We start from the raw sequence: 27677 nt of genomic DNA on the forward strand, positions 1-27677 counted from the left end.
AGAGATGGTTGTCCTTCTGGAAGGTTCTCCTCTCTCCACAGAGGACCTCTGACAGAGTGACCATTGGGTTCTTGGTGACCTCCCTGACTAAGGCCCTTCTCGCCCGATCGCTTAGTTTAGATGGCCGGCCTCTAGGAAGAGTCCTGGTGGTTTTGAACTTCTTCCACTTACGGATGATGGAGGCCACTGTGCTCATTGGGACCTTCAAAGCAGCAGAAATTTTTTTTGTAACCTTCCCCCAGATCTCAATCCTGTCTCGGAGGTCTACAGACAATTCCTTTGACTTCATGCTTGGTTTGTGCTCTGACATGAACTGTCAACTGTGGGACCTTCTATAGACAGGTGTGTGCCTTTCCAAATCATGTCCAGTCAACTGAATTTACCACAGGTGGACTCCAATGAAGCTGCAGAAACATCTCAAGGATGATCAGGGGAAACAGGATGCACCTGAGCTCAATTTGGAGCTTCACGGCAAAGGCTGTGAATACTTACGTACATGTGCTTTGTCTAGTTTTTTTATTTTTAATAAATTTCCAAAAATCTCAAGTAAACTTTTTTCACATTGTCATTATGGGGTGTTGTGTGTAGAATTCTGAGGAAAAAAATGAATTTAATCTGTTTTGGAATAAGGCTGTAAGATAACAAAAGTGATGTGCTGTGAATACTTTCCAGATGCACTCTATCTATCTATCTATCTATCTATCTATCTATCTATCTATCTATCTATCTATCTATCTATCTATCTATCTATCTATCTATCTATCTATCTATCTATCTATTATATAGTGCCTTTCACATCTATCTATCTATCTATCTATCTATCTATCTATCTATCTATCTATCTATCTATCTATCTATCTATCTATCTATTATATAGTGCCTTTCATATCATTCTATTATTATCACTCTTAGACTTGTTTTCACGTCTTTGCTTTATTTCCATGCATTACTTCAACAAGTGACATCCATAACCAAATAGGACAAGATGACCATTTCTTTCATGATGCAGAATTTACATGATTGAATTTTCACTCATAACAAGAAATAAGGAAACAGAATGAATTTCTTGGCAACTTATGTTTTCAGGTGGCACCATTCTAGTAGAAGTTTAGCTTGCAGCAGCGGGCAGTTGTCCAGTCCATGTTAGCGCACTGACAATGGCAGGTCATCTCATTCTGAATGTCCCACGATCCACAGCCGTACCCGCAGGCGCAGCCAGTCGGACTGTAACCTGAAAAAGAAAGAGAACCTCCATGGTGAGACGACTCCTGGTGATTTCTGTCTTCTGGGTGAGCAGCACCCAGGCCTGCTGTCTAAGTGGTGGGGCTGAAGTGCAGAGCTATATGAAGGCAAATACAGAATGTCATGTTAATGTTCATATACTTATAAATAACATCAATCTCAAAGCCAGTTTAACCAATTTAAGGATGTGAAGGTCCTGTCATTTTTTGATGAGTGTGCTGTCTTCACGCCAAGATCAGAAGAGCTCTCTGAGGCCCTCAGGCAGAAGGTTGTGGATGCCAAGGAGTCTGGCGAGGGATTTACCAAGATGTCCAGATCCTTTGAAATCAGTCATTCTACTGTAAGGGTAATCATCGTCTACAAGACATGTCAATTTCAAATAATTAATAATTTGTCCAGGACTGGCCAGCTCAGCAAATTCAGCCCAAAATCTGACCATTTCATGCAAAAAGAATCTCCAAGAATTCTAAAATTTCATTGTGGGATCTGCAGGTAAATCTTGCAAAGTTGGTGTCGACAATCAGATGTGGGTGGCACAGATTTGACTTGCCTGCATTGTGAATCTGGAAAAAGCCTTTGCTGTCCCCAAGATGACATTTGAGCGATGCTACAGTTTGCCATTAAACATCTGGGCAAAGATCTGACCTTCTAGAACAACGTGCTTTGGACAGATGGATCAAAGACAGAGCTGTTTGGCCACAGTAACAGTTTGGCACAATGAAGACAGCATTTCAGGAGAAGAACATCACATCAGCTGTGAAGCAATGGTGGTGCAAATGTTCTGGTTTGGGGTTGCTTTGCAAATCCACCAGGGAATGGCTCAAAATGTACAAATGGAGGAGTATGGAGTGGCCGTGTCAACCCCCTCATTTCAATCCCTTTGAATTGTTGTTGGCAGGACATGCAAGAAAACCCACAAACATCTAGCAACACATATAACCCTAACCCTAACTCCATACGGCCTGTTCGATTGGCGCGTTGATAGTGTCCTAGTCAATAAGTGACAGTGTTTGGTCAATGTCACCTGGCAACAATGTCACAGCTAAAGATGTGACACTCTGCTGATGGAAGATGAAGTCAAGATGGCTATTACTGACATCAAGATGAAGAAAAGAAGAAAGTGGAGCAGAGTGTCAGAGCCATTGACCCAAAGTGGTGAAAGAAGGGCAAGTGGGGGCGTCCTACATGATGAGCAGATGCTTTTTAAATGTTTTTGCATGTCTTCCTTGCATTTTGATCACTTATTACATCATATTTAGCCCCTTGTTTATCATTCTGGCACTCATGAAAACAGCCACGCCATTTTGGTGCCATGTCCTCATCATTGCACAGTGTATAAAAATCTCCCTGCACAGTGCTAGGCGGTGCGTCTCCATCTCTGCCATTTTTTTCTCTTACCTGTTGGGCAGGTTGCGAATGATCCTTGAGTTTGTACTGATGTGCAGCTCAGAGTTCCTCTATTAACGTACTGCATAACTGAAGGGGAAATAAACACAGACACAGTATATTAGTAGAGGAAATGGAAACACACACATGCACACACACACACACACACACACACACACACACACACAGCTAGCTTTCATGAAATAACTGCCAGAGAAAGTTTCAAATGATTATCAGCCATGAAAAGCAAGTTAGAGGCTCTCTAAGTGATGAGTTGAGTTCACTTCACTCTGAGCTACACAAAAATCACAGAAATATTCATATTAAATATATACAAACTTCACCAAACTCCACAAAATGCACTGAAGTCAATGGAGGAGGAGGAAATGAAGAAATTTAGAGTGGCTTGTAATATTGCAATGGTGCTTTAAATGTCTCTGAGAGCTAGAGAAGAGTCTGCTGACCACAGAAAGTTAGGCTGATTATTGGGGCCAAGGATGTGACCTGAGCTGTGAGAGAGCAGTGCTGACCACTGGGACACCGAGCTTCAAAGAACGAAAGACGCAGACGGACGATAACCACAAACAAAATACAACAAATGGCAACAAAATATATATGGATACATTTTTTACTTATTGCTAGTTTATATATATATTTATGTATGTATTTATATGTGTATAAATGTATATATATTTTTTATTTATTGCTAATTAGTGTATGTACACATTTATGTGTATAAATATATATATTTTTTCACTTATTGCTAGTTTGTATGTATTTATTTATATATACAGTATATATATGTTTTTTACTTATTGCTAATTTGTATATATATAATATATATATATATATATATATACAGGTATATATATATTGTGGTAAGCTGCCCGGACACAGACAGACGGACACCATATTCAAGTCCACCACACGTTTATTGTACATTATATTTACAATGTCCAAGTGCACCAACCCAGTGCCAAAGCACCAATCTCCCCAAAGTCCAGGCCTCTCTCACTCTCTCTGCCTGCTCGTCAGGCCGCCTCCTCTCTCCTGCCTCCAAAACCTTGTCCACTCCTCACCCGACTCCAGTCCTTCTCTGCAGGGAGGCGGCCCCTTTTATAAGTGCCCGGATGGGCTCCAGGTGATCCCCGACACTCCCTAGACACTCCCCTGTGTGGCGGAAGTGCCGGCTGTGTTCCCGGAAGCCCTCCGGGTGTTCCCAATCTTCTTCCCCCCAGTACTTCCTGGTGTGGCAGAAGTGTTGGGGTTCCAAGTCCTTCAGGCATGGGGGCGCCCCCTGGCGGAGACCACGGGCCCCTACAGGGTTGGGCTTCCAAGCCCTGCACCCGTGGCCCTAAAAGGAACCAGGGCGGCCGCCCCCTCGTGGTCCGGAGGAGGAATGAGCCCTCCTCCTGTCCTCCTGGGTGTCCCGGCTGGGCACCACCCCCAGCCACGTGCCACAATATATATACTGTATGGGTATCCATCCATCCATTATCTTACCTGCTATATCCTAACTACAGGGTCATGGGGGTCTGCTGGAGCCAATAATAGCCAACACCGGGCACAAGGCAGGAAACAAACCCCAGGCAGGACGCAGGCCCACCACAGGGCACACACACACACACACACACACACACACACTAGGGACAATTTAGAACCGCCAATGCACCTAACCCCTGACTTGTATATCATCAAAAATCTATGGGATGATTTGAAGCAGGCTGTCCATCAAATTGAACTGAACTGGAGAAATTTTGTATGAAGAATGGTCAACAATACCTCCATCCAGAATCAGACACTCATCAGAGGCTATAGGAGGACAGCGTCTAGAGGCCAAAAGGAGGCTCAACTAAGTATGGATGTCATATCTCTGTTGGGGTGCCCACATTTATGCACCTGTCTAATTTTGTTATGATGCATATTTTCTGTTAATCCAATAAACTTAATGTCACTGCTGAAATCCTACTGTTACCATAAGGCATGTCAGATATTAAAAGGAAGTTGCTACTTTAAAAGCTCAGCCAATGAGAAACAAAAATCCAAAGAATTAAGAGGGGTTCCCAAACTTTTTCATACGACTGTAGATGGTTTAACAAAATCTTGAAAAGCGAAAATATGTCTGAGAAGGTCCTGCGGTGGGTTGGCACCCTGCCCGGGATTGGTTCCTGCCTTGTGCCCTGTGTTGGCTGGGATTGGCTCCAGCAGACCCCCGTGACCCTGTGTTCAGATTCAGCGGGTTGTAAAATGGATGGATGGATGGATGTCTGAGAAGTATATTAGTACCAATTTTCAAGAAAAAGGGAGATGTGCAGAGCTGCAGTAACTACAAGGATATCAAGTTGATCAACCACACCATGAAGATATGGGAAAGAGTGATGGATGCCAGGCTGAGAGGAGAGGTGGTGATCTGTGAGCAGCAATATGGTTTCATGCCAGGAAATTGTACTACAGATGTGATGTTTGCTTTAAGAGTGTTGATGGAGAAGTACAGAGAAGATCAGAAGGAATTACATTGCGAGTTTGTGGACTTAGAGAAAGCGTATTACAGTGTGACGAGAAGAGTTATGGTCCTGTATGAGGAAGTCGGGAGTAGCAGAAAAGTATGTGAGGGTGGTGCAGGATATGTATGAGGACAGTGTGACTACAGTGAGGTGTGTGGTGGGAATGACAGCCTGATTCAAGGTGAGAGTGGCATTACATCAAGGATCAGCTCTCAGCCTCATTCTGTGTGCAGTGGTGATGGACAGGTTGACAGATGAAGTCAGACAGGAGTGTCCATGGACTGTGATGTTCGTGAATGACATTGTGATCTGCAGTGAGAGGAGACGGCAGGTTGAGATGAACATGGAGTGGTGGAGTCATGCAATGGAGAGAAGGAGAATGAGAGTCAGTAGGAGGAAGGCGGAGTACAAGGTGGTGGGAGGGTGCAACTGCAAGAAGCAGAGGTGGTGAAGGTAGATGAATTTAAATACTTGGCTTCAACAGTCCAAAGCAATGGAGGGTGCGACATAGAAGTGAAGAAGAGAGTGCAGGCAAGGTGGACTGGGTGGAGAAGAGTGGCAGGAGTGATTTGTGATAATCACAGGAGACAGAACTATAAGTGGCACAGTTGAAGATGCTACAATGAGTATATTGGAGGGCGAATACAGGTATGACAGTTTGGTGACCAAGTGAGAAAGGTGAGATTGAGATGGTTTAGGGAAATGCTTAGTAAAGGTGAGGGATACATCGGGAAAAGAATCCTGAGGATGGAACAGCCAGGCCAGAGGAAAAGAGGAAGGTCAAAGAGGAGGTTTATGGATGTGGTGAGGGAGGACCTGAAGGCTGTCGGTGTGGCAGAAAATGATGTACAAGACAGGGATAGATGGAGACGGATCATCCCCTAAATGGGATCAGCCAAAAGAAGAGGAAGAAGCAGTATAAGTACGTAACGTTTCGAGTGATTTCAGTTACATCATTTTAAGAAACCTCATCTACCTCCCGTAGTGTGACAGCCCCAGTGGCTCAGTCTATGATGAAACCTGATGTTATCGTTACGAGTTACGTACCCAGAACACCCACACTGTATGCATCTCTTTGTCTACTAACTGTAAATCTCTATTACTTACGAAATGGCATATATTTGTCTCGATGTCCATGAGCACCGGTTTCATCCAAACACACGAGCGTCAGGGCCAGTAGGCATGCAATCATCTTCATTGTGCCAGTCTCTGGATTATTTTTACCTAAACAAGTTGAGATATAAATTCACTGATTTGACAGCATGAGGTTGAAGTAAAAAGTGAGTGACTACTGCAGTTATTACTACCATAACATATCAACCAACAAACCCAGCAGAGAGGACTACAAGGTCATTCATACAAATGTTATTTATTAACAAAACAACCGAGCCATGGAGCTGAAGCAGAAGCCTTCAGAAACCTTTCAGATGTACCTGGAGGAGCCATTGGGACAGCTTAGCTAAGAGCTTACCAGATGAGTCTGATGGACTAAATGGTCTCCTCATGTTTGTCAAATTTCTTATATTCTCAAATTTCGAAGCAATTTGCGTAGCATGCAGTCCATCTCTGTTCACTCTTAAATGACGCTGAATGTAATTAAAAATAAAATGAAGTAATAAAGGACGCTCGTCTTACCTCAGAGCAGATGAGAGTCTCCAATTCTCCAATTACAGCCTGCTGGTTTTTTATTTCATACTCTCAGTGGGTGTCTTTACTTTTTTTTCCCCCCTTATCAGTAAAAGTGATGAGATATGTGTGAGTGTGCGTTAAAATAAAGGAGTTCACTTTCTAAAAAGGCATTTTGGCAATGAGTCAGGTCAACCTTGGGGTGTGTCTGCCAATGTAAAGATGCCACACTGAAGATTTTTAAAATAAATACTCAGACTCGCTACCGTCTTCAGGACCCTTCACTTTCTGCACGCTTTATCGTGTTGTAGTTGTAGTTTATACATTTGTCATTTTTTCCCCATCAATCTACACTCAATAACCCAAAAGTGACAACATGTTTGCAGAAAGGTGTGCAAGTTTATTAAAAATCAGAACCTCAGATCTCTCATTCTTAAAAGTATTCAGACCCTTTGTTGTGGCACCCCAAATAGTGCTCTGGTCCATCCTGTTTGCTGTTTTCTTCTTAAGATGTGTTTAGAACTTGACAGGATTCCACCTGTGGCCAACTGAATTGGTGGACATTGTGTAGAAAGGCACCCGTGTCCCTATGTGTAGAAGGTCCCACAATTCACATTGCAAGCCATGACATCCAAGGAACTCTCAGTGGACCTCCCCGATCAAATTGTGGTGAGGCAGAGATCAGGACAAGGGGATCAAACCACTTCTAAAGCGTTGAGTACTTCCAGGAGCACAGTGGGATCAAGAATTGTGAAGTCTGGAAACACCAGGACTCGTCTTAGAGTTGGTCATCCAGCCAGCAAGAAGAGCCTTGGTTAGGGAGATGAGCAAGAGCCTAATGGTTTCTTCAAAAAAGTCCACTTCTGAGATGGGAGAACCTGACGGAAGGACGACCATCTCAGCAGCACTCCATCAATCAGGTGTTTATGGTTATGGAGTTTGCCAAAAGAACTCTGAGGAAAAAGATTCTCGGGTGTGATGAGACAAAAATGGAACTCTTTTGGGCAGAATCCCCTGCACTGTGTCTGGCAAAAGCAAAGCATTGCTAAACCACCTGCCTAATACCATCACTACAGTGAAGAATGATGGCGGCTGTGTCGTGCTATGGGGTGCTTCTCAGAGACAGGGACAGGGAGACTGGTCAGAACTCAGAGAAGGATGAACGCAGACAAATGGAGAGAAGTCCTCAAAGAAGACCTGCTATAAAGTGCATGCCAACTGGGACTGGTGCAATGGTTCACCTGTCAGCACAACAATGACCCAAAGCACACAACCAAGACAACCCTGGGCTGACTCCAGGTGAAGTCCCTGAGTGTCCTTCAGTGGCTCAGCCAAAGCACAGACTGTGTGTCCAAAATGTGTGGAGAAAACTGAAGATGGCTGTTTACAGAAGACGCATCCCGTCCAATTTAATGGAGCGTGAAAGCAAAAAGGGATAAACTGCCCAAATCCAGGTGTCATGAACTAGGAGTCACTCTTGAAAACCCACACAAATCGCTCTAGACATTGCTTTCTTCCTAGTGCCATACAACTTTTTAATAAGAAATATTAGCGAAAATGATTAAGGTTTGATATGTATCCTGTAACAATTTTTGTGTAAATATGCGTCATCAAACTGCCTTACCTTCACCTGTCTTGTCTCTGTTTGTTTTGTTTCATTTCTGTCTTATTATTATTTTTATTATTTGTGAATTTCCCCTTGGGGATTAATAAAGTATCTATCTATCTATCTATCTATCTATCTATCTATCTATCTATCTATCTATCTATCTATCTATCTATCTATCTATCTATCTTTTATATAGTGCCTTTCCTATTCTATCTATTAGATGTATCTGTGAAAGCAAATTTCATGTTTTCTTGTGTAAACATGACTAAATAAAGCAACCTTGAACCTTGAGTCCCAAAGCATGTAAGTTCCAAAAATGCATAGTAGAGGGGGAAATCCTGTCAAAAACCCCAGACGGCCCATAGAATCTTTATAATATGAAAGACTAGGGGGCTTTGCCCCCTGCTCACTTTGCTTGCCAACAACCCGGCCTGCACTACACACCAGCCACTTCCCGTCTCTGCTGCTCTTGTATGTGGATTTCACTTTCACCAATCAACAAATCTTTTAATACTCGCGGATACGCCTCTTCATTGAGAAGAAACTTTACTTTTCCCTGATGGCAACACAAATTAGACGATCCACAAGTCTCCAACTTAAAGTTTAAAGTCGAACAATATCTACATACTTCTGTCATATCACCTATGTCCATATATTCAATCTCTTTTCGCTGTTTTGTTATTTCGCCGAGTAATAATTTCCATTTCTTAGAGCTAATGTGATCTTTACTATCCGTTTTTTGAGACTTTTGAATTTAAGTACTTTTATTATCTCTCACCTGTTCTGCATGTGTATCGTGCAAACGTTTTTGAACCTCTTTACGATGTTCTACTTTGTTTTCTACTCTTTGCCTTTTATTTCCGACCCCGATTGGAGCTGAGAGCACAGGAACTGTGTCTGACGATAGCATCGACAGGAATGAGAAGTGAGTGGATTGTGGGCGTGGCTATAAATGTTTGAGAGGAGGGCGGGACTTACTTGTCAAAATCTCTTGGCAAAAAGTCTCGTCTCGCAGGACCTGAAATTTTCTCTCGCAGGAGTTGAAATTATCTCAGAGAAAGTCTTGTCTCAGGATTTCCTTTTATAATAGAGAGATTTATCCTTCACAAAAAGTGTTCTTCAATAATAATAAGTTCCATGGAGCACAAAGACAATATGATTTGACAAAATAATAATGCCAAAAATCTCAATATGGAATCCCAAGAATCATCGAAGATCACATTAAATTCACAAATAGCACCACTCCTTAGTGTATCTGAAATGAACTACCAGCAACTGTGGAAGACCCTAAGGATCTGTAAGGTAGTGGCCAGTTCCTGGCGGTGACTGATGGGTGGCCCACCCACAAAACACAGAGTCATCTTACATACTGAACACAGAAAAAATCAAAAATAAATAATGATGCACACAATCAATATAAATAAAAGAATCAAAAATGATCCAAGGAGACATAAAGCATAATCTGAATCCACCAATTTGACACCAGACATGTAAATCTTATAAAGACTTAACCTGAGAAAAATCAAAGCTGGAATTGCTGCCAAAGGGGCTTCTACAAAGAGCTGAATTAAGGATCTGAATATTTCTATGAAGGAAAGATTTCAATTTTTGATTCGGTGGGGTCACCGAGTGCTGTAGGCTATCAAAACGGCCCACCTGTGTGGCACCAATCACAGGAGAGTTCCAAACTGCCTCTGGAAGCAACATGAGCTCAAGGACTGAACATCTGGAGCTTCATGAAGTGGGTTTCCATGGCCGAGCAGCTGCACTCAAGCCTAAGATCGCCATGTGCAATGTCAAGTGTTGGGTGGAGGGGTGTAAAGAACACACCATTGGACTCTGGAACAGTGGAAACGTGTTCTCTGGACTAATGAAAGGCCCTTCACTATCTGGCAGTATGATGGACAAAGTTTTTTGGCAGATGCCAGGAGAACGCTACATTAGTGACTGCTGAAGAATCTGATGAAGGAGGGATAATGGCAGAGCTTGGGCTCAGCCCCTTGGTTCCAGTGAAGGGAGGCAATTAATGCTACAGCATACAAAGACATTTTAGACAACTGCGAGTGGATTTTCAGATGAGTGTTGGGAGGATGGGTGGGAACCTTGCCTGGCCGAGACACCCTCAGCCTCAAAGGACAGGGGGAGACAGCATACACAGGTCATTGTCTCCCCCTCATTGCAAGATGGCAACCCCCTTGGGTTGTGGCAGTCCCCCAGAGATCCCACAGGGCATCATGGGAATGGGAGTTCTTTGTCTCAGTCCTGTTGGGTCCCGTGGGCACCGCCAGGTGGCGCAGAGAGAAGTTGTGAGCCTTGTTTTATCAGGTTCCAGTCTAACCTGGAAGAACTCTCAGGCCACATTTATGGGACCCCGGAAGTACTCCTGGGTTTCACATAAAAAAATGGCTGCCTGCCTCAACTCCAGGAGCGAGTGTCAGGAGGAGGAGGAGGACAGCGCTTGCTGTGAGGACTGGAGGTGCTGAAGAGAGGAAGAGAAAGAGGCAGAGACAACAGTATTGTTGTAATGGTAACTGTGGTTGTGGCGTTGGAAACGCTTACTTTAAGGAAGAGTTTCCCACAATAAAAATCCTTTTGATGAGTGCTAAATTTGTGTCCGAGGCTTTGTGTCAGGTGTTTGAGGATCTGCAATGCCCCCTAGGGAGCACCGTGTATAAATGTGTTCAACCTGGAGCGAGGACTAGGCAGTTAGCTCTCCAAAGTCGTGGTGCAGGTTCGCTATACTGAGCCATTGTGCTCTTAGTTTGTTTCTAATAAAAATGAAAGAAGACTGCAGTTCATAACAAGAGGAATCAAATTATTTTCATGTCCTTTTCCTTGCCCCATGGCTGACCCCTCTGGGATGTAACAAGAGGGTGTGGGGTGTGGGCCTTACTTCCCCTACATGAGCAGTCCAGGCGGTGGCTTGAAGTCATTTCCTCTGACTTGTTGTTCTGAGTTGGAGCAGACGGCCATGTTGAATGATCTGTAAGGAGCTGCCCATTCTCATTTTTTTGTTTAGCTGGTCTCAGTTCAACATAACTGGGAGATGGACCTGCTGTCATTGAGTAAAAGCAGCAATGTCATCTAACGCTGGAATCCTCCTTATTTTTCATTGCTGCAAAGAAATCAGTTTTCATTTCTCTGATGATTCGGAAAAAGGAATGGCCATTTTAGCAGATGAAGCTCATCATTTGACATCTCCAAACACTCATCCTTAGCAAACATCACCCATGAGGCTCCTGACTGCTGCCTTGATAGTTCAGAAACATCATAACACTGCTGCTTTACCCTTAAAGGACTGAGTGTGGAAGGATACAATACTCTTAACTTCTGGCCAGGATTGTGATGATGGGACTTCATTAGCTTGGTTTTCTGACTTAAATGCACTTTTTTCTGATTATTCTTTCAACAATTTGAACTTTGAAGGTCCCTAAAGTGGGTGGCATGGTGGCGCAGTGGGTAGCACTGCTGCCTCACATTTGAGAGACCTGGGGACCTGGGTTCGCTTCCTGGGTCCTCCCTGTGTGGAGTTTGCATGTTCTCCCCGTGTCTGCGTGGGTTTCCTCCCACAGTCCGAAGACATGCAGGTTAGGTGGATTGGTGATTCTAAATTGGCCCTAGTGTGTTTGTGTGTGTCCTGCGGTGGGTTGGCACCCTGCCCAGGATTGGTTCCTGCCTTGTGCCCTGTGTTGGCTGGGATTGGCTCCAGCAGACCCCCGTGACCCTGTGTTCGGATTCAGCGGGTTGGGTAATGGCTGACTGACACTAGGTCAGGTCACTTGCAGAAGTTCCATCACTTACTGTATATACTGTACACTTGTGGGGGTGTATTGATGAGAGGGATGAGACAGAGGAGAGAAGTCAGGGGGAGAACTTTGTTTCTTGGTGCAAAGAGAATTGTCATTTTGAACAACGCTGCACGTCCTCTCTCTGTGACAAACCAACACTGAGGACTTTCAGCCAATGAATTATTCAGTAGAAGAGTGTGAAGAAACACAATGGGGGCTCCTTTATACCAACAGCAATACTCCTGTGTAGCACATCACTGGAACGAGGACTGCCAAGTCAGAAATCTTGTTTCTGTTTAATTTTCTTCCTTTATAGTCAACTTGATGTGTGTTCAGACCAACGTAATGTGTGTGTGGATCTATCTATCTATCTATCTATCTATCTATCTATCTATCTATCTATCTATCTATCTATCTATCTATCTATCTATCTATCTATCTATCTATCTATCGTGCCTTTCATATCATTCTATTATTATCACTCTTAGACTTGTTTTCACGTCTTTGCTTTGTCATTTCCCCACATTACTTCATCAAGTGACACCGATAACCAAATAAGGACAAGCTGACCAGTTCTTTCATGATGCAGGATTTAAATGATTTGTATTTTCACTCATAACTAGAAATAAGGGAACAGAATGAATTTCTTGGCATTGAACATATTCAGGTGGCACCATTCTAGTGGAAGTTTAGTTTGCAGCAGCGGGCAGTCGTCCAGTCCATGTTAGCGCACTGACAATGGCAGGTCATCTCATTCTGAATGTCCCACGATCCACAGCCGTACCCGCAGGCGCAGCCAGTCGGATTGTAACCTAAAAAAGAAAGAGAACCTCCATGGTGAGACGACTCCTGGTGATTTCTGTCTTCTGGGTGAGCAGCACCAAGGCCTGCTGTCTAAGTGGTGGGGCTCAAGTGCAGAGCTACATGAAGGCAAATACAGAATGTCATGTTAATGTTCATATACTGTATACTTATAAATAACATCAATCTCAAGCTCATTTCAACCAATTTAAGGATGTGAAGGTCCTGTCATTTTATGATGAGTGTGCTGTCATCACACCAAGATCAGGAGAGCTCTCTGAGGCCCTCAGGCAGAAGGTTGTGGATGCCAAGGAGTCTGGCGAGGGATTTACCAAGATGTCCAAATCCTTCGAAATCTGTCATTCCACTGTAAGGGTAATCGTCTACAAGACGTGTCGATTTCAAATAATTAATAATTTGTCCAGGACTGGCCAGCTCAGCAAATTCAGCCCAAGATCTGACTATTTGATACTAAAAGAATCTCCTGGAATCCTAAAATTTCATTGTGGGATCTGCAGGTAAATCTTGCAAAGTTGGTGTAAGAGCCATTTCCTAGTTACATAAGATACATAAATGTTTTACTAAATGTTAGTGCATAATCTATGGGAGGTTCCTATAACCCCCATAAGTTGAATTGAATTGGTGTATTCTAGCTATTTCTAGCTTCTCTGAACATTGTTCTCAGCTAGTGATCAGCCTTGCCATGTGTAAGGTGTAGAGGGCACACGGTTTTAAACTGGGCCTTTTGAGCCTTTCATACCTTGTGTGTGTGTTTTGTGTGTCAAGTAACATGTAAGACAAAGCACTCAGCTGAAAGTGCTGCGCCGTAGGTTTAAATCGTACAGAAGAAGAAGTTAAGCATCTTTAAGTATAGAAACAACTAAAGTTCTACAAGAAAAGTTAAGTTTAAAGAAGATACATTTTTTCTTTTTTTTGCATTTTATTCTACGTGTGTAACAAGTTTTTTCTTTATTCTTGTGTGGATTGTTTGCTTTGAATTTTCACTAAATATTTTAAAACAAACTTTTGGTCTGAGAGATTTCCTTTTGGCACACGTTTTATCCGTGCTTGAACTCGCCTTACACTCCTGCGGCTGCAGTTGGTGTCGACAATCAGAAGTGGGTGGCACAGATTTGACCTGACTGCAAGGTGAACCAGGAAAAAGACGTTGCTGTCCCCAAGATGACATTTCAGTGACCCTACAATTTGACATTAAACATCTGGGTAAAGACCTGACCTTCTGGAACAACGTGCTTTGGACAGATGGATCAAAGACAGAGCTGTTTGGCCACAGTAACAGTTTGGCACAATGAAGACAGCATTTCAGGAGAAGAACATCACATCAGCTGTGAAGCAATGGTGGTGCAAATGTTCTGGTTTGGGGTTGCTTTGCTGCCTGAGGGCCTGAGCAGCTTTTCAGTCATCAAGTCAACTATGAAGTGGGCATCAAATCAGAGTGTGCCTGAGGAGAACATGAAGCCATCTGTCCAAAAGTTGAAGTTGAACCAGAAAGGGACCATTCAACATGATAAGGATCTGAAACACAGTAGCAAATCCGATGGCTCAAAATGTAGAAATGGAGGATTATGGAGTGGCCGTGTCAAAGCCCTGATTTCAATCCCTTTGAAATGTTGTGGGCAGGTCATGCAAGAAAAACCATAAACATCTAGCAACATATATAACCGTAACCCTAACTCCATACGGCCTGTTCGATTGGCGCGTTGATAGTGTCCTAGTCAATAAGTGACAGTGTTTGATCAATGTCACCTGGCTAACAATGTCACAGCTAAAGGATGTGACACTCTGCTGATGGAAGAAGAGTTGTGCCGGCTATTACTGACATCAAGATGAAAAAAAGAAAAAAGTAGAGGAGAGTGTCAGAGCCATTGACCCAAAGTGGTGAGAGGAGGGCGAGTGGGGGCGTCCTACATGATGAGCAGATGCTTTTTAAATGTTTTTGCGTGTCTTCCTTATGTTTTGATGACCTATGACATCATATTTAGCCCCTCATTTACCATTCTGGCACTCATGTAAACAGCCACGCTGTTTTGGATACATGGTGCTGTGTCCTCATCATTACACAATTAGAAAAACATCATTTTTTTCTCTTACCTGTTGGGCAGGTTGCAAACGTTCCTCTAGAATATACTGATATGCAGCTCAGAGTTACTCTGTTAACGTAATGCATAACTGAAAGGGAAATAAACACAGACACAGTATATTAATAGAGGCAATGGGAAAAACACACACACCCACACACACTCACATACACTCACACACACATAGCCAGCATTCATGAAATACCTGCCAGTGAAAGTTTCAAATGATTATCAGCCATTAAAAAGCAAGTTAGAGGCTCTCTAAGTGATGAGTTGAGTTTACTTCGCTTTGAGCGTCACGAAATCACAGAAATATTCACAAACTTCACCAAACTCCACAAAATGCATTGAAATCAATGGAGAAGGAGGAACTGAACAAGTTTTGTGACTTATAATGGTGCAATGGTGCTTTAAATGTCTCGGAGAGCTAGAGAAGTGTCTGCTGGCTACAGTAAGCTAGATTATTGAGGCCAAAAATGTGACCTGAGCTGTGAGACAACAGTGCTGATCACTGGGACACCAAGTTTCAAAGAACGAAAGATGCAGATAACCACGAACAAAATGCAACAAATGGCAACAAAACTATATATATATATATATTTTAGTTATTGCTAGTTTGTATATATGTATGTATTTATATCTCTCTATCATAAAAGGTAACCCTGAGACGAGACTTTGGTCATGAGATTTTTTCAAGTCCCGTCCTCCACTCAACCATATTGAACCTCGCCCACAGTCCTCCCACCTCTCATTCATGTGAATACTTTTGTCAGACACAGTTCCTGCGCTTTCAGTTCTTATAAATTTTTATGTTTTCCTCACTTTAAGTTCCCAATTAAAGAAGACGTATTATGTCCAAATCTTATTGAAGAATTTCATCCCAAAGTGTTATCAACAGAAGAAATGAGTACACGGGTAATCCAAGCAGAGAGAAACGATGAAGTCAAACGATATTAACGTGAAAATTGTCGATCAGTTACACGGCAAATTGTTTAAATGCGTATCAATAGACTATACTGAAACAGTTGGTGGTGATGGTGAGGAAGATGAAAACAATATCACGAAGAATATTTACAACCATTAACACCATCTGGTCTTCCACCACACAGATTACTGTTGAAAGAAGGATGTATCCAAGAAAGGTAATGTAGTACATCTGCAGGGGATAACATCAGACAACAAAGGAGATCTTGATATGCTATTTGTATTAAAACATTTACAGTTTCCCGTTAGAAAAACTTTTGCAAAGACAATTAACAAATCATAGAGACAAACATTTGAAAAAGTCATTTTATTTAATAGAGACAAAGAAACGAAATTCAATCACGGGCAGTTATATGTTGCGTTGTCACGATGTAAGTCCAAACACAGAATCAAAATTCAATGTGATATTGACGAAAATTTAATTAAAAAAATGTTTTTGTAATAAAAAATATATATCAATAAATCGTTTTTTAAACAGTTAGATTCAATAATAACCTCATTCATTTGGAACTCAAAACACCCACGTATCCAAAGAGCGACCCTACAAAGACCTCAGGCAGAAGGTGGCATGGCTTTACCTAATTTTCAGTTTTATTACTGGGTAGCAAACATACAAGCCATAAAAACCTGGACACAAATAAATGAACATACACAGGCTTGGTCTGCAATAGAAGTAAAATCCTGTAGTACTTCTTTATATTCCCTGCTCTGCTCTCCAATAAATGAAAGTTATCGCAAATATACTAATAACCCAATTGTGCTTTACTCACTCAGAATATGGAACCAAATTAGGAAGCATTTTAAGATGGAAAATCTTTTATCAGTGGCACCTCTGCAAGAGAACCACCTCTTTCAACCTTCGCAAGTATATCCAGTTTTAAATACCTGGAAAAGTTTTGGGATTAAAATGCTCAGAGATCTTTATATAGACAACATATTTACATCTTTTGAACAATTACGTTCAAAATTTAACCTCCCAGCTACACATTTCTTTTACTATCTTCAAATTAGAAATTTTGTTAAACAGAAATTGCCCGATTTCCACCACCTTGCACCCTCCACAATGCTGGAAAAAATACTGCTCAATTCCGAGGAAACAAACACTATTTCCGCAATATATAAAATCTTATTAGAGTCCCTACCTTTCAAAGATCCAAGAGGACATTGGGAAGAAGATCTCTTAATCAATATATCAGAAAAGGAGTGGAAGGTAGCAAAGCAGAGAATTCACTCGAGTTCTATATGCGCAAAGCATAGAATTATTCAACTAAAAATTATATATCGAGCTCATCTGTCTCGCTTAAAACTGTCCAAAATGTTTCCAGGCCAGGATCCAACCTGCGAGCGCTGCAACCAAGCTCCTGCCTCACTGGGTCACATGTTCTGGGCCTGCACCAAACTAACATCATTTTGGACAAAAATTTTTAAGTGCCTCTCAGACAGCCTTAGTATCACAATCCCTCCTAACCCACTAACAGCTGTGTTTGGTGTCCTTCCAGATGGACTGGAATTGGAGAAGGACAAGCAAACGGTGATTGCATTCACTACACTCTTGGCACGCAGACTTATTTTGTTAAATTGGAGGAATCCTAATGCTCCTCTTATAAGTCAGTGGGAAACCGATGTTTTATATTATTTGAAATTGGAAAAAATCAAATTTTCAGTTAGAGGATCTGTACAAAATTTTTTCAAAACATGGCAGGATTTAATCAATATTATTTTAGAATAAGAGAATTAACTATTATTGCATTTAACTCCTTTCTCCATCTCTTATTTATATAGATATTTACTTCTCCCCTTCTTTTGTCTAATGTTGCCTTATTAAAAAGCTTAAAGCAATTTTCCTTTAGCTAAGCTCTCCTTCTCAGGGGTGGGGTTTGATTTGTCTTCAAATTTGTTGGGTTATAAATTGATCTGTTTGTATGGAATGATTACAATGAAAATTAATAAAATAAAAATATTAAAAAAATGTTTTTTACTTTTACAGTAAAAGTGTAAGTTTAAAAAGTATTTCCATGTTAATTTCAAATCCAAACAGAACAAAATCGTATAACGCAACGAACACCTCTAATGCAACATGAAACATAATTTACTTTCAAATTATTACGTTTTACTATTTTTTAATATGGTTAATTACTCACTGTAATGTAAAATAGTTAGTTCTATTATACAAATGTAACAATTCCCAGGAAACTAGCAATCCGTTTAAAATGTACATCTGTATCCCCATACGCAGCTGCAGAACCTCAAAGATGCTAGCGAGCAGGGGACAAAGCCCCTTAGTGTGTATAAATATATATATTTTTTTTACTTATTGATAATTTGTGTGTGTGTGTATATATATATATATATATATATATATATATATATATATATATACACACATACAGTATATACATACATATACATATGTATGAGGACACTATGACTGCGGTGAGGTGTGTGGTGGGAATGACAGCCTGGTTCAAGGTGAGAGTGGCATTGCATCAAGGATCAGCTCTGGCGATGGGCAGGTTGACAGATGAGGTCAGACAGGAGTGTCCATGGACTGTGATGTTCATGAATGACATTGTGATCTGCAGTGAGAGGAGACGGCAGGCTGAGATGGACCTGGAGAGGTGGAGGTATGCAATGGAGAGAAGGAGAATGAGAGTCATTAGGAGGAAGATGGAGTACAAGGTGGTGGAAGGGGGTGACTGCAAGGAGCAGATGTGGTGAAGGTAGATGTATTGCCCAAACCAAATCTAACTATTATACTCTCATTATTTCTTCCAATGAAGGAAACACCAAGTCATTGTTTTCACTACTTAACAATATCACACAACCCCTGGATTCTTTATCTTCTCACCTTTACTCAGCTGAAGTTTGCAATTCCCTTATGTCCTTTTTTAATGGAAAAATCCAGAAGATTCATCAGTCTCTCTGTATGGATTCCTCCGGTACTTCATTTGCATTTCACCCACCAACTCACTCATTTTCCTCTTTTCAGCTTCCTACCTTCTCAGAAATCTCATATCTTGTCTGTAAGTCTAAGCCATCCACCTGTCAACTGGACCCCCTCTGTACAGTTCTGGTCAAAGCCTGCCTCCCCTCTCTGGTCCCTGCTATAATCCACTCTTCTCACACTACTGGTACTGTTCCTTCATCTTTTAAAACTGCTGCAATAACCCCAATACTGAAAAAACCTGGTGCCGATCCAACTAATTTTAGTAATTTTCGTCCTATTTCTAATGTACATTTCATTTCCAAAATTCTTGAAAAAAATAGTGGCTATTGAACTTCATTTTCATTTATCTCAAAATAATCTGTATGAACAGTTCCAGTCTGGTTTTCGTCCCCTCCACAGTACAGAAACGGCACTTATAAAAATGACTAACGACATCCTTATGGCAGCTGATTCTGGTTTAATTCCTATTCTCATCCTCCTTGATCTGAGTGCAGCCTTTGACACTATTTGTCACATGACTCTTCTCAATAGATTATCTTGATTGGCATTACCCACACTCCACTAGACTGGTTCAGATCCTACCTCTCAGGCCGCACTCAGTTTGTTCAGCTTAAAACTTTCACATCCCAACCCACCACTGTTACTTCAGGTGGGCTCTGTCCTGGGACCCCTCCTTTTCATTATTTACCTCCTTCCCCTTGGTAATATCTTTCTTAAATATAACATTAGCGCCCACTGTTATGCTGATGACCCCCAGCTCTATCTCACTAGCAAACCTACTGCTTCCTTTCCACCCTCCTCACTTATTGATTGCATAGCAGAAGTCAAATCCTGGTTTTCTTCAAATTTTCTTAAATTAAATAACAACAAGTGACAAAACTGAGGTTCTCCTCATTGGTACAAAAGCAACATTATCCAAAACTGATCATTTTTCCTTTGTTATTGATAATTCCTCTGCCTCCCCTTCCCTACAGCTGTCATCCTTGACAGAACTTTATCCTTTCAGTCCCACATCAATAACATCTCCCAGTTTGCATATTTCCACCTATGTAACATTAATCGTATTCTCCCCACACCACTGCTATCCTTGTTCATAGCCTTGTCACTTCTCGTCTTGATTACAGTAATCCCTCGCTACTTCGCAGTTCACTTTTCGCGGATTCACGACTTCGCGGATTTTATATGTAAACATATCTAAATATATAACGCAGATTTTTCGCTGCTTCGCGGGTTTCTGCGGACAATGGGTCTTTTTACTTCTGGTATTTGCTTCCTCAGTTGGTTTGCCCAGTTGATTTCATACAAGAGATGCTATTGGCGGATGGCTGAGAAGCTACCCAATCAGAGCACGCAGTTAAGTTCCTGTGTGCTGCTGATTGGCTCAGCGACGGAGTGCTGCATTAACCAGGAAGTCTCATCTCACTCATTCAGCATTAACGTGCTCCTGCTACTGCATTCAGGGGATTATCGACTTCATCGTCATCATTTTTACTGCGCAGCATATTCATCACCATCATCACGTCATATATAGCTACGTGTACTTCGCTATAAGTAAGTGTAAACTTATCTACCAATTTCATATTGCTTAGCAGTTGTCCCTGTTATTAATAGAGTAAAGGGTGGGTTGTAAACAATACAGGGAGGGTTTAAAAACGTCAAAATACACGTTAAATAATTAAATAAATATGGTGTCCCTACTTCGCGGAAATTCAGTTATCGCGGTCGGCCTTGGAACCTATCTCCCGCGATAAGTGAGGGATTACTGTATTGCAATTCCCTTTTCTTTGGTCTTTCTCACAAATCTCTTTATAAGCTTCAACTGGTCCAGAATTCAGCTGCCCACCCACATCATTACTAGAGCCCCCTTTATTCACCATATCACTCCCTTTTTGTAGCAGCTTCATTGGCTTCCAGTTCAGTTCCGAATTCAATACAAAATTCTCCTACTAACTATTAAGGCTCTCCACAACCTCGCCCCTCCATATCTGTCTGACCTCCTCCATGTTGCCATTCCCTTCCATACCCTTAGATCCTCTTCCTCCATCCACTTGACTGTCCCTTTGCCAGTCTTACCACTATGGGGAGCAGAGCATTCAGTTTTTCTGGAGCTCACTACCATCTGAGTTTAGAAATATTGAATCATTTTCACTTTTCAAATTTAAACTTAAAACTCGTTTGTTTAAGACTGCTTTTTCTCTTTGATTACAATTGCTCTGTCTGATTTTAATTTTTGTATTTTACTTTGTTTATAATCTGTGTTTTATCTATTGTTCGGTGTCCTTGAGTGTTTAGAAAGGTGCCTACAAATAAATAAAATGTATTATTATTATTATTTTTATTAAATACTTGGCTTTAACTGTGCAAAGCAGCGGAGAGTGCGGCAGAGAGGTGAAGAGGAGAGTGCAGGCAGGGTGGACTGGGTGGAGCAGAGTGGCAGGAGTGATTTGTGATAGAAGAGTAACTGCAAGAGTGAAAGGGAAGGTCTATAAAAGGGTAGTGAGCCCAGCTGTGTTGTGTGGTTAGGAGACGGGGGCACTGACAAAAAGACAGGAGACAGAACTATAAGTGGCAGAGTTGAAGATGCTACAATTTTCCCTCAGAGTAACAATGGTAGTCAGGATTAGGAAAGAGAATATTAGAGGTATGGGCGGCACGGTGGCGCAGTGGGTAGCACTGCTGCCTTGCAGTTGGGAGACCTGGGTTCGCTTCCCGGGTCCTCCCTGCGTGGAGTTTGCATGTTCTCCCCGTGTCTGTGTGGGTTTCCTCCGGGCACTCCGGTTTCCTCCCACAGTCCAAAGACATGCAGGTTAGGTGGATTGGCGATTCTAAATTGGCCCTAGTGTGTGCTTGGTGTGTGGGTGTGTTTGTGTGTGTCCTGTGGTGGGTTGGCACCCTGCCCGGGATTGGTTCCTGCCTTGTGCCCTGTGTGGGTTGGGATTGGCTCCAGCAGACCCCCGTGAACCTGTGTTCGGATTCAGCGTGTTGGAAAATGGATGGATGGATGAATACAGGTATGAGAGATTGGTGACTAAGTGAGAAAAGCGAGACCGAGATGGTTTAGGGAAGTGCTTAGTAAAGGTGAGGGGTACATCGGGAAAAGAATACTGAGGATGAAACAGCCAGGCAAGAGGAAAAGAGGAAGGTCAAAGAGGAGGTTTATGGATGTGGTAAGGAAGGACATGAAGGCTGTCGGTGTGGCAGAAAATGATGTACAAGACAGGGTGATCCGCTGTGGTGATCCCTAAATGGGAGCAGCTGAAAGAAGAAGAAGAAGAAGAAGTATAAGTACGTAACGTTTCGAGTGATTTCAGTTACATCATTTTAAGAAACCTCAGCCACCTCCCGTAGTGTGACAGCCCCAGTGCCTCAGTCTATGACGAAACTAAACCGGTCTGATGTTATTGTTACGAGTTACGTACCCAGAATACCCACAGTGTATGCATCTCATTGTCTACTAACTGTAAATCTCTATTACTTACTTAATGGCAAATTGTTGCTTATATCTCCGTGAGCACCGTTTTCATCCAAACACACGAGCGCCAGGGCCAGTAGGCATATGATCATCTTCATTGTGCCGGTCTCTGGATTATTTTTACCTAAACAAGATGAGATATAAATTTACTGATTTGACAGCACAAGGTTGAAATAAAAAGTGAGTGACTACTGCAGTCATTACTTGTAAAACATTAACTAATATCAAAGAGCAAATCCAGCAGAGGGGAATATATAGGGTGGTCCACATCTAACTATGCAACTTTTAATGCAATGCAGGAAAACAGTGCAAGGCAAAAGAATTGTTTGAAATATCTTGCAATAAACGAATGCAGGGCAGGTGCTGCCATCTATCGGCAACAAAAATAATTTTTTGTGAATTCTCTATGTAATAAACTTAATAAGTTATAGCATAATGAAAATTGCATAATTAGATCTGGACCACCCTGTAAGTTACTTCATACAAATGTTATTCGTTAACAAATCAGCTGAGCCATGGAGCTGAAGCAGAAGCCTTGAGAATCTTTAAAACGTACCTGGAGGAGCCATTGGGACAGCTTAGCTAAGAGCTTACCAGATGAGTCTGATGGACTAAATGGTCTCCTCACGTTTGTCAAATTTCTTATGTTCTCAAATTTTGAAGCAATTTTTGTACCATGCAGTCCATCTCTGTTCACTCTTAAATGATGCTGAACGGAATTAAAAATAAAGTGAACTAATAAAGGACGCTCGGCACAATTCCAGAGTCTTACCTCAGAACAGGTGAGAGTCTCCAATTCTCCGATTACAGCTTGCTGTTTTTTTATTTTATACTCTCAGAGGGTGTCTTTACTTTTTTTCCCCCTTATCAGTAAAAGTGATGAGATATGTGTGAGTGTGCATTAAAATAAAGAAGTTCACTTTCTAAAAAGGCATTTTGGCAATGAGTCAGGTCAACCTTGGGGTGTGTCTGCCAATGTAAAGAAGCCACACTGAAGATTTTTAAAATAAATACTCAGACTCGCTACCGTCTTCAGGACCCTTCACTTTCTGTACGTTTTATTGTGTTGTAGTTGAATTTTAAATGGATACATTTGACGTTTTTTTCCCCATCAATCTACACTCAATAACCCATAATGGCAAAAGTGACAACATGTTTGCAGAAAGGTGTGCAAGCTTATTAAAACTCAGAACCTGAAATCTCCCATTCTTAAAAGTATTCAGACCCTTTGTGGATTTCACTTTCACCAAACAACAAATCTTTTAATTCTCATGGATATTCCTCTTCACTTGGAAGAAACACTACTTTTCCCTGATGGCAACACGAATTAGACGATCTACAAGTCTCTGACTTAAAGTTTAAAGTCGAACAATAACAACATACTTCTGTCATATCACCTACAGTGCATCCGGAAAGTATTCACAGCGCATCACTTTTTCCATATTTTGTTATGTTACAGCCTTATTCCAAAATGGATTAAATTCATTTTTTTCCTCAGAATTCTACACACAACACCCCATAATGACAACATGAAAAAAGTTTACTTGAGGTTTTTGCAAATTTATTAAAAATAAAAAAACTGAGAAAGCACATGTACATAAGTATTCACAGCCTTTGCCATGAAGCTCCAAATTGAGCTCAGGTGCATCCTGTTTCCCCTGATCATCCTTGAGATGTTTCTGCAGCTTCATTGGAGTCCACCTGTGGTAAATTCAGTTGACTGGACATGATTTGGAAAGGCACACACCTGTCTATAGAAGGTCCCACAGTTGACAGTTCATGTCAGAGCACAAACCAAGTATGAAGTCAAAGGAATTGTCTCTAGACCTCTGAGGCAGGATTGTCTCGAGGCACAAATCTGGGGAAGGTTACAGAAAAATTTCTGCTGCTTTGAAGGTCCCAATGAGCACAGTGGCCTCCATCATCCGTAAGTGGAAGAAGTTTGAAACCACCAGGACTCTTCCTAGAGCTGGCCGGCCATCTAAACTGAGCGATCGGGGGAGACGGGCCTTAGTCAGGGAGGTGACCAAGAACCTGATGGTCACTCTGTCAGAGCTCTAGAGGTCCTCTGTGGAGAGAGGAGAACCTTCCAGAAGGACAACCATCTCTGCAGCAATCCACCAATCAGGCCTGTATGGTAGAGTGGCCAGACGGAAGCCACTCCTTAGTAAAAGGCACATGGCAGCCCGCCTGGAGTTTGCCAAAAGGCACCTGAAGGACTCTCAGACCATGAGAAAGAAAATTCTCTGGTCTGATGGGACAAAGATTAAACTCTTTGGTGTGAATGCCAGGCGTCATGTTTGGAGGAAACCAGGCACCGCTCATCACCAGGCCAATACCATCCCTACAGTGAAGCATGGTGGTGGCAGCATCATGCTGTGGGGATGTTTTTCAGCAGCAGGAACTGGGAGACTAGTCAGGATAAAGGGAAAGATGACTGCAGCAACGTACAGAGAAATCCTGGATGAAAACCTGCTCCAGAGCGCTCTTGACCTCAGACTGGGGCGACGGTTCATCTTTCAGCAGGACAACGACCCTAAGCACACAGCCAAGATATCAAAGGAGTGGCTTCAGGACAACTCTGTGAATGTCCTTGAGTGGCCCAGCCAGAGTCCAGACTTGAATCCGATTGAACATCTCTGGAGAGATCTTAAAATGGCTGTGCACCGACGCTTCCCATCCAACCTGATGGAGCTTGAGAGGTGCTGCAAAGAGGAATGGGTGAAACTGGCCAAGGATAGGTGTGCCAAGCTTGTGGCATCATATTCAACAAGACTTGAGGCTGGAATTGCTGCCAAAGGTGCATCGACAAAGTATTGAGCAAAGGCTGTGAATACTTATGGACATGGGATTTCTCAGTTTTTTTATTTTTAATAAATTTGCAAAAACCTCGAGTAAACTTTTTTCACGTTGTCATTATGGGGTGTTGTGTGTAGAATTCTGAGGAAAAAAATGAATTGAATCCATTTTGGAATAAGGCTGTAACGTAACAAAATGTGGAAAAAGTGATGAAGCGCTGTGAATACTTTCTGGATGCACTGTATGTCTATACATTCGAACTCTTTTCATTGTTCCGTTATTTCACCAAGTCATAATTTCCGTTTCTTAGCGCTAATGCAATCTTTACTATCAGTTTTTTGAGACTTTCGAATTTTAGTACTTTCATAATCTGTAACCTGTTCTGCATGTGTATCGTACCAACGTTTTTGAACCTCTTTACAACGTTCTACTTTGTCTTCTACTCTTTTTCTTTTATTTCCTACTCCGCTTCGAGCTGAGAGTGCAGGAACTGTGTCTGACAATAGCATCGACACGAATGAGAAGTGACTGGACTGTGGGCGTGGCTGTAAATGTTTGAGAGGAGGGCGGGACTTACTTGTCAAAATCTCTTAGCAAAACGTCTCATCTCGCGGGACCTGAAATTATTTCTTGTGGGTGTTGAAATTATCTCTGAGAAAGTCTCGTCTCAGGATTTCCTTTTATAATAGAGAGATTTATCCTTCACAAATAGTCTTCTTCAATAACAATAAGCTCCATGGAGCAAGAAGACAATATAATTTGACAAAATAATAAGGCCGAAAATCCCAATATGGGATCCCAAGAATTGTCGAAGATCACATTAAATTCACAAAAAGCAGCACTCCTTGGTGTGAAGGGGAGGCAGCATAAAGAAGAAGGATGCCTCACGACTGGACAAACTGGTGAGGAAGGCAGGCTCTATTGTAGGCATGGAGCTGGACAGTTTAACATCTGTGGCAGAGCGACGGGCGCTCAGCAGACTCCTGTCAATCATGGAGAATCCACTGCATCTACTGAACAGGATCATCTCCAGACAGAGGAGCAGCTTCAGAGACAGACTGCTGTCACCATCCTGCTCCACTGACAGACTGAGGAGATCGTTCCTCCCCCACACTATGTGACTCTTCAATTCCACCTGGGGGGGTAAACATTAACATTATACAAAGTTATTGTCTGTCTGTATACCTGCATTGTTATCACTCTTTAATTTAATATTGTTCTTTATCAGTATGCTGCTGCTGGAGTATGGGAATTTCCCCTTGGGATTAATAAAGTATCTATCTATCTATCTATCTATCTATCTATCTATCTATCTATCTATCTATCTATCTATCTATCTATCTATCTATCTATCTATCTATCTATCTATCTATCTATCTATCTATCTATCTATCTATTCATAAATGAACTACCAGGACCTGTGGAAGACCCTAAGGATCTGTAAGGTAGTGGCCAGTTCCTGGTGATGACTGATGGGTGGCCCACCCACAAAACACAAAGTCATCTTACATACTGTACACAGAAAAAATCAAAAATAAATAATGATGCGCACAATCAATATAAATAAAAGAATCAAAAATGATCCAAGGAGACATAAAGCATGAATCTGAACCCACCAATTTGACACCAGACATGTAAATCTTATAAAGACTTAACCTAAGAAAAGTCAAAGCTGGAATTGCTGCCAAAGGGGCTTCTACAAAGAGCTGAATTAAGGATCTGAATATTTCTATGAAGGAAAGATTTCAATTTTTGATTCGGTGGGGTCACCGAGTACTGTAGGCTATCAAAACGGCCCACCTGTGTGGCACCAATCACAGCAGAGTTCCAAACTGCCTCTGGAAGCAACATGAGCTCAAGGACTGAACATCTGGAGCTTCATGAAGTGGGTTTCCATGGCCGAGCAGCTGCACTCAAGCCTAAGATCGCCATGTGCAATGCCAAGTGTTGGGTGGAGGGGTGTAAAGAACACACCATTGGACTCTGGAACAGTGGAAACGTGTTCTCTGGACTAATGAAAGGCCCTTCACTATCTGGCAGTATGATGGACAAAGTTTTTTGGCAGGTGCCAGGAGAACGCTACATTAGTGACTACTGAAGAGTCTGATGGAGGAGGGATGATGGCAGAGTTTGGGCTCAGCCCCTTGGTTCCAGTGAAGGGAGGCAATTAATGCTACAGTTTAGACAACTGAGTGGATTTTCAGATGTGTGTTGGGAGGATGGATGGGAACCTTGCCTGGCCGAGACACCCTCAGCCTCAAAGGACAGGGGGAGACAGCATACACAGGTCATTGTCTCCCCCTCATTGCGAGATGGCAGCCCCCTTGGGTTGCAGCAGTACCCACAGGGCATCATGGGAATGGGAGTTCTTTGCCTCAGTCCTGTTGAGTCCCGTGGGCACCGCCAGGGGGCACAGAGAG

General features: G+C 42.0%; 1 protein-coding gene across 2 annotated transcripts; it reads right to left on the bottom strand.

Annotated features, from left to right (window-relative positions):
- Positions 1 to 992: 992 nt before the first annotated feature.
- LOC114667752 (resistin-like gamma) lies at positions 993 to 22591 on the bottom strand. Of its 2 annotated transcripts, none has more exons than XM_051920736.1 (3): positions 22466 to 22591; positions 2641 to 2718; positions 993 to 1231 (listed from the first exon to the last, which is right to left on the bottom strand). In XM_051920736.1, exons 1-3 carry the CDS (start codon positions 22554 to 22556, stop codon positions 1098 to 1100), a joined length of 303 nt encoding a protein of 100 aa, XP_051776696.1. In that variant the 5' UTR covers positions 22557 to 22591; the 3' UTR covers positions 993 to 1097. The 2 variants fall into 2 exon arrangements, with proteins under 2 accessions (XP_051776696.1, XP_051776695.1); XM_051920735.1 differs by lacking the exon at positions 22466 to 22591 and adding an exon at positions 6240 to 6365.
- Between the last annotated feature and the right edge of the window lie 5086 nt (positions 22592 to 27677).

This window comes from Erpetoichthys calabaricus, chromosome 17 (assembly GCF_900747795.2).
Source record: "Erpetoichthys calabaricus chromosome 17, fErpCal1.3, whole genome shotgun sequence".
Classification (NCBI taxonomy): Eukaryota; Metazoa; Chordata; class Cladistia; order Polypteriformes; family Polypteridae; genus Erpetoichthys; species Erpetoichthys calabaricus.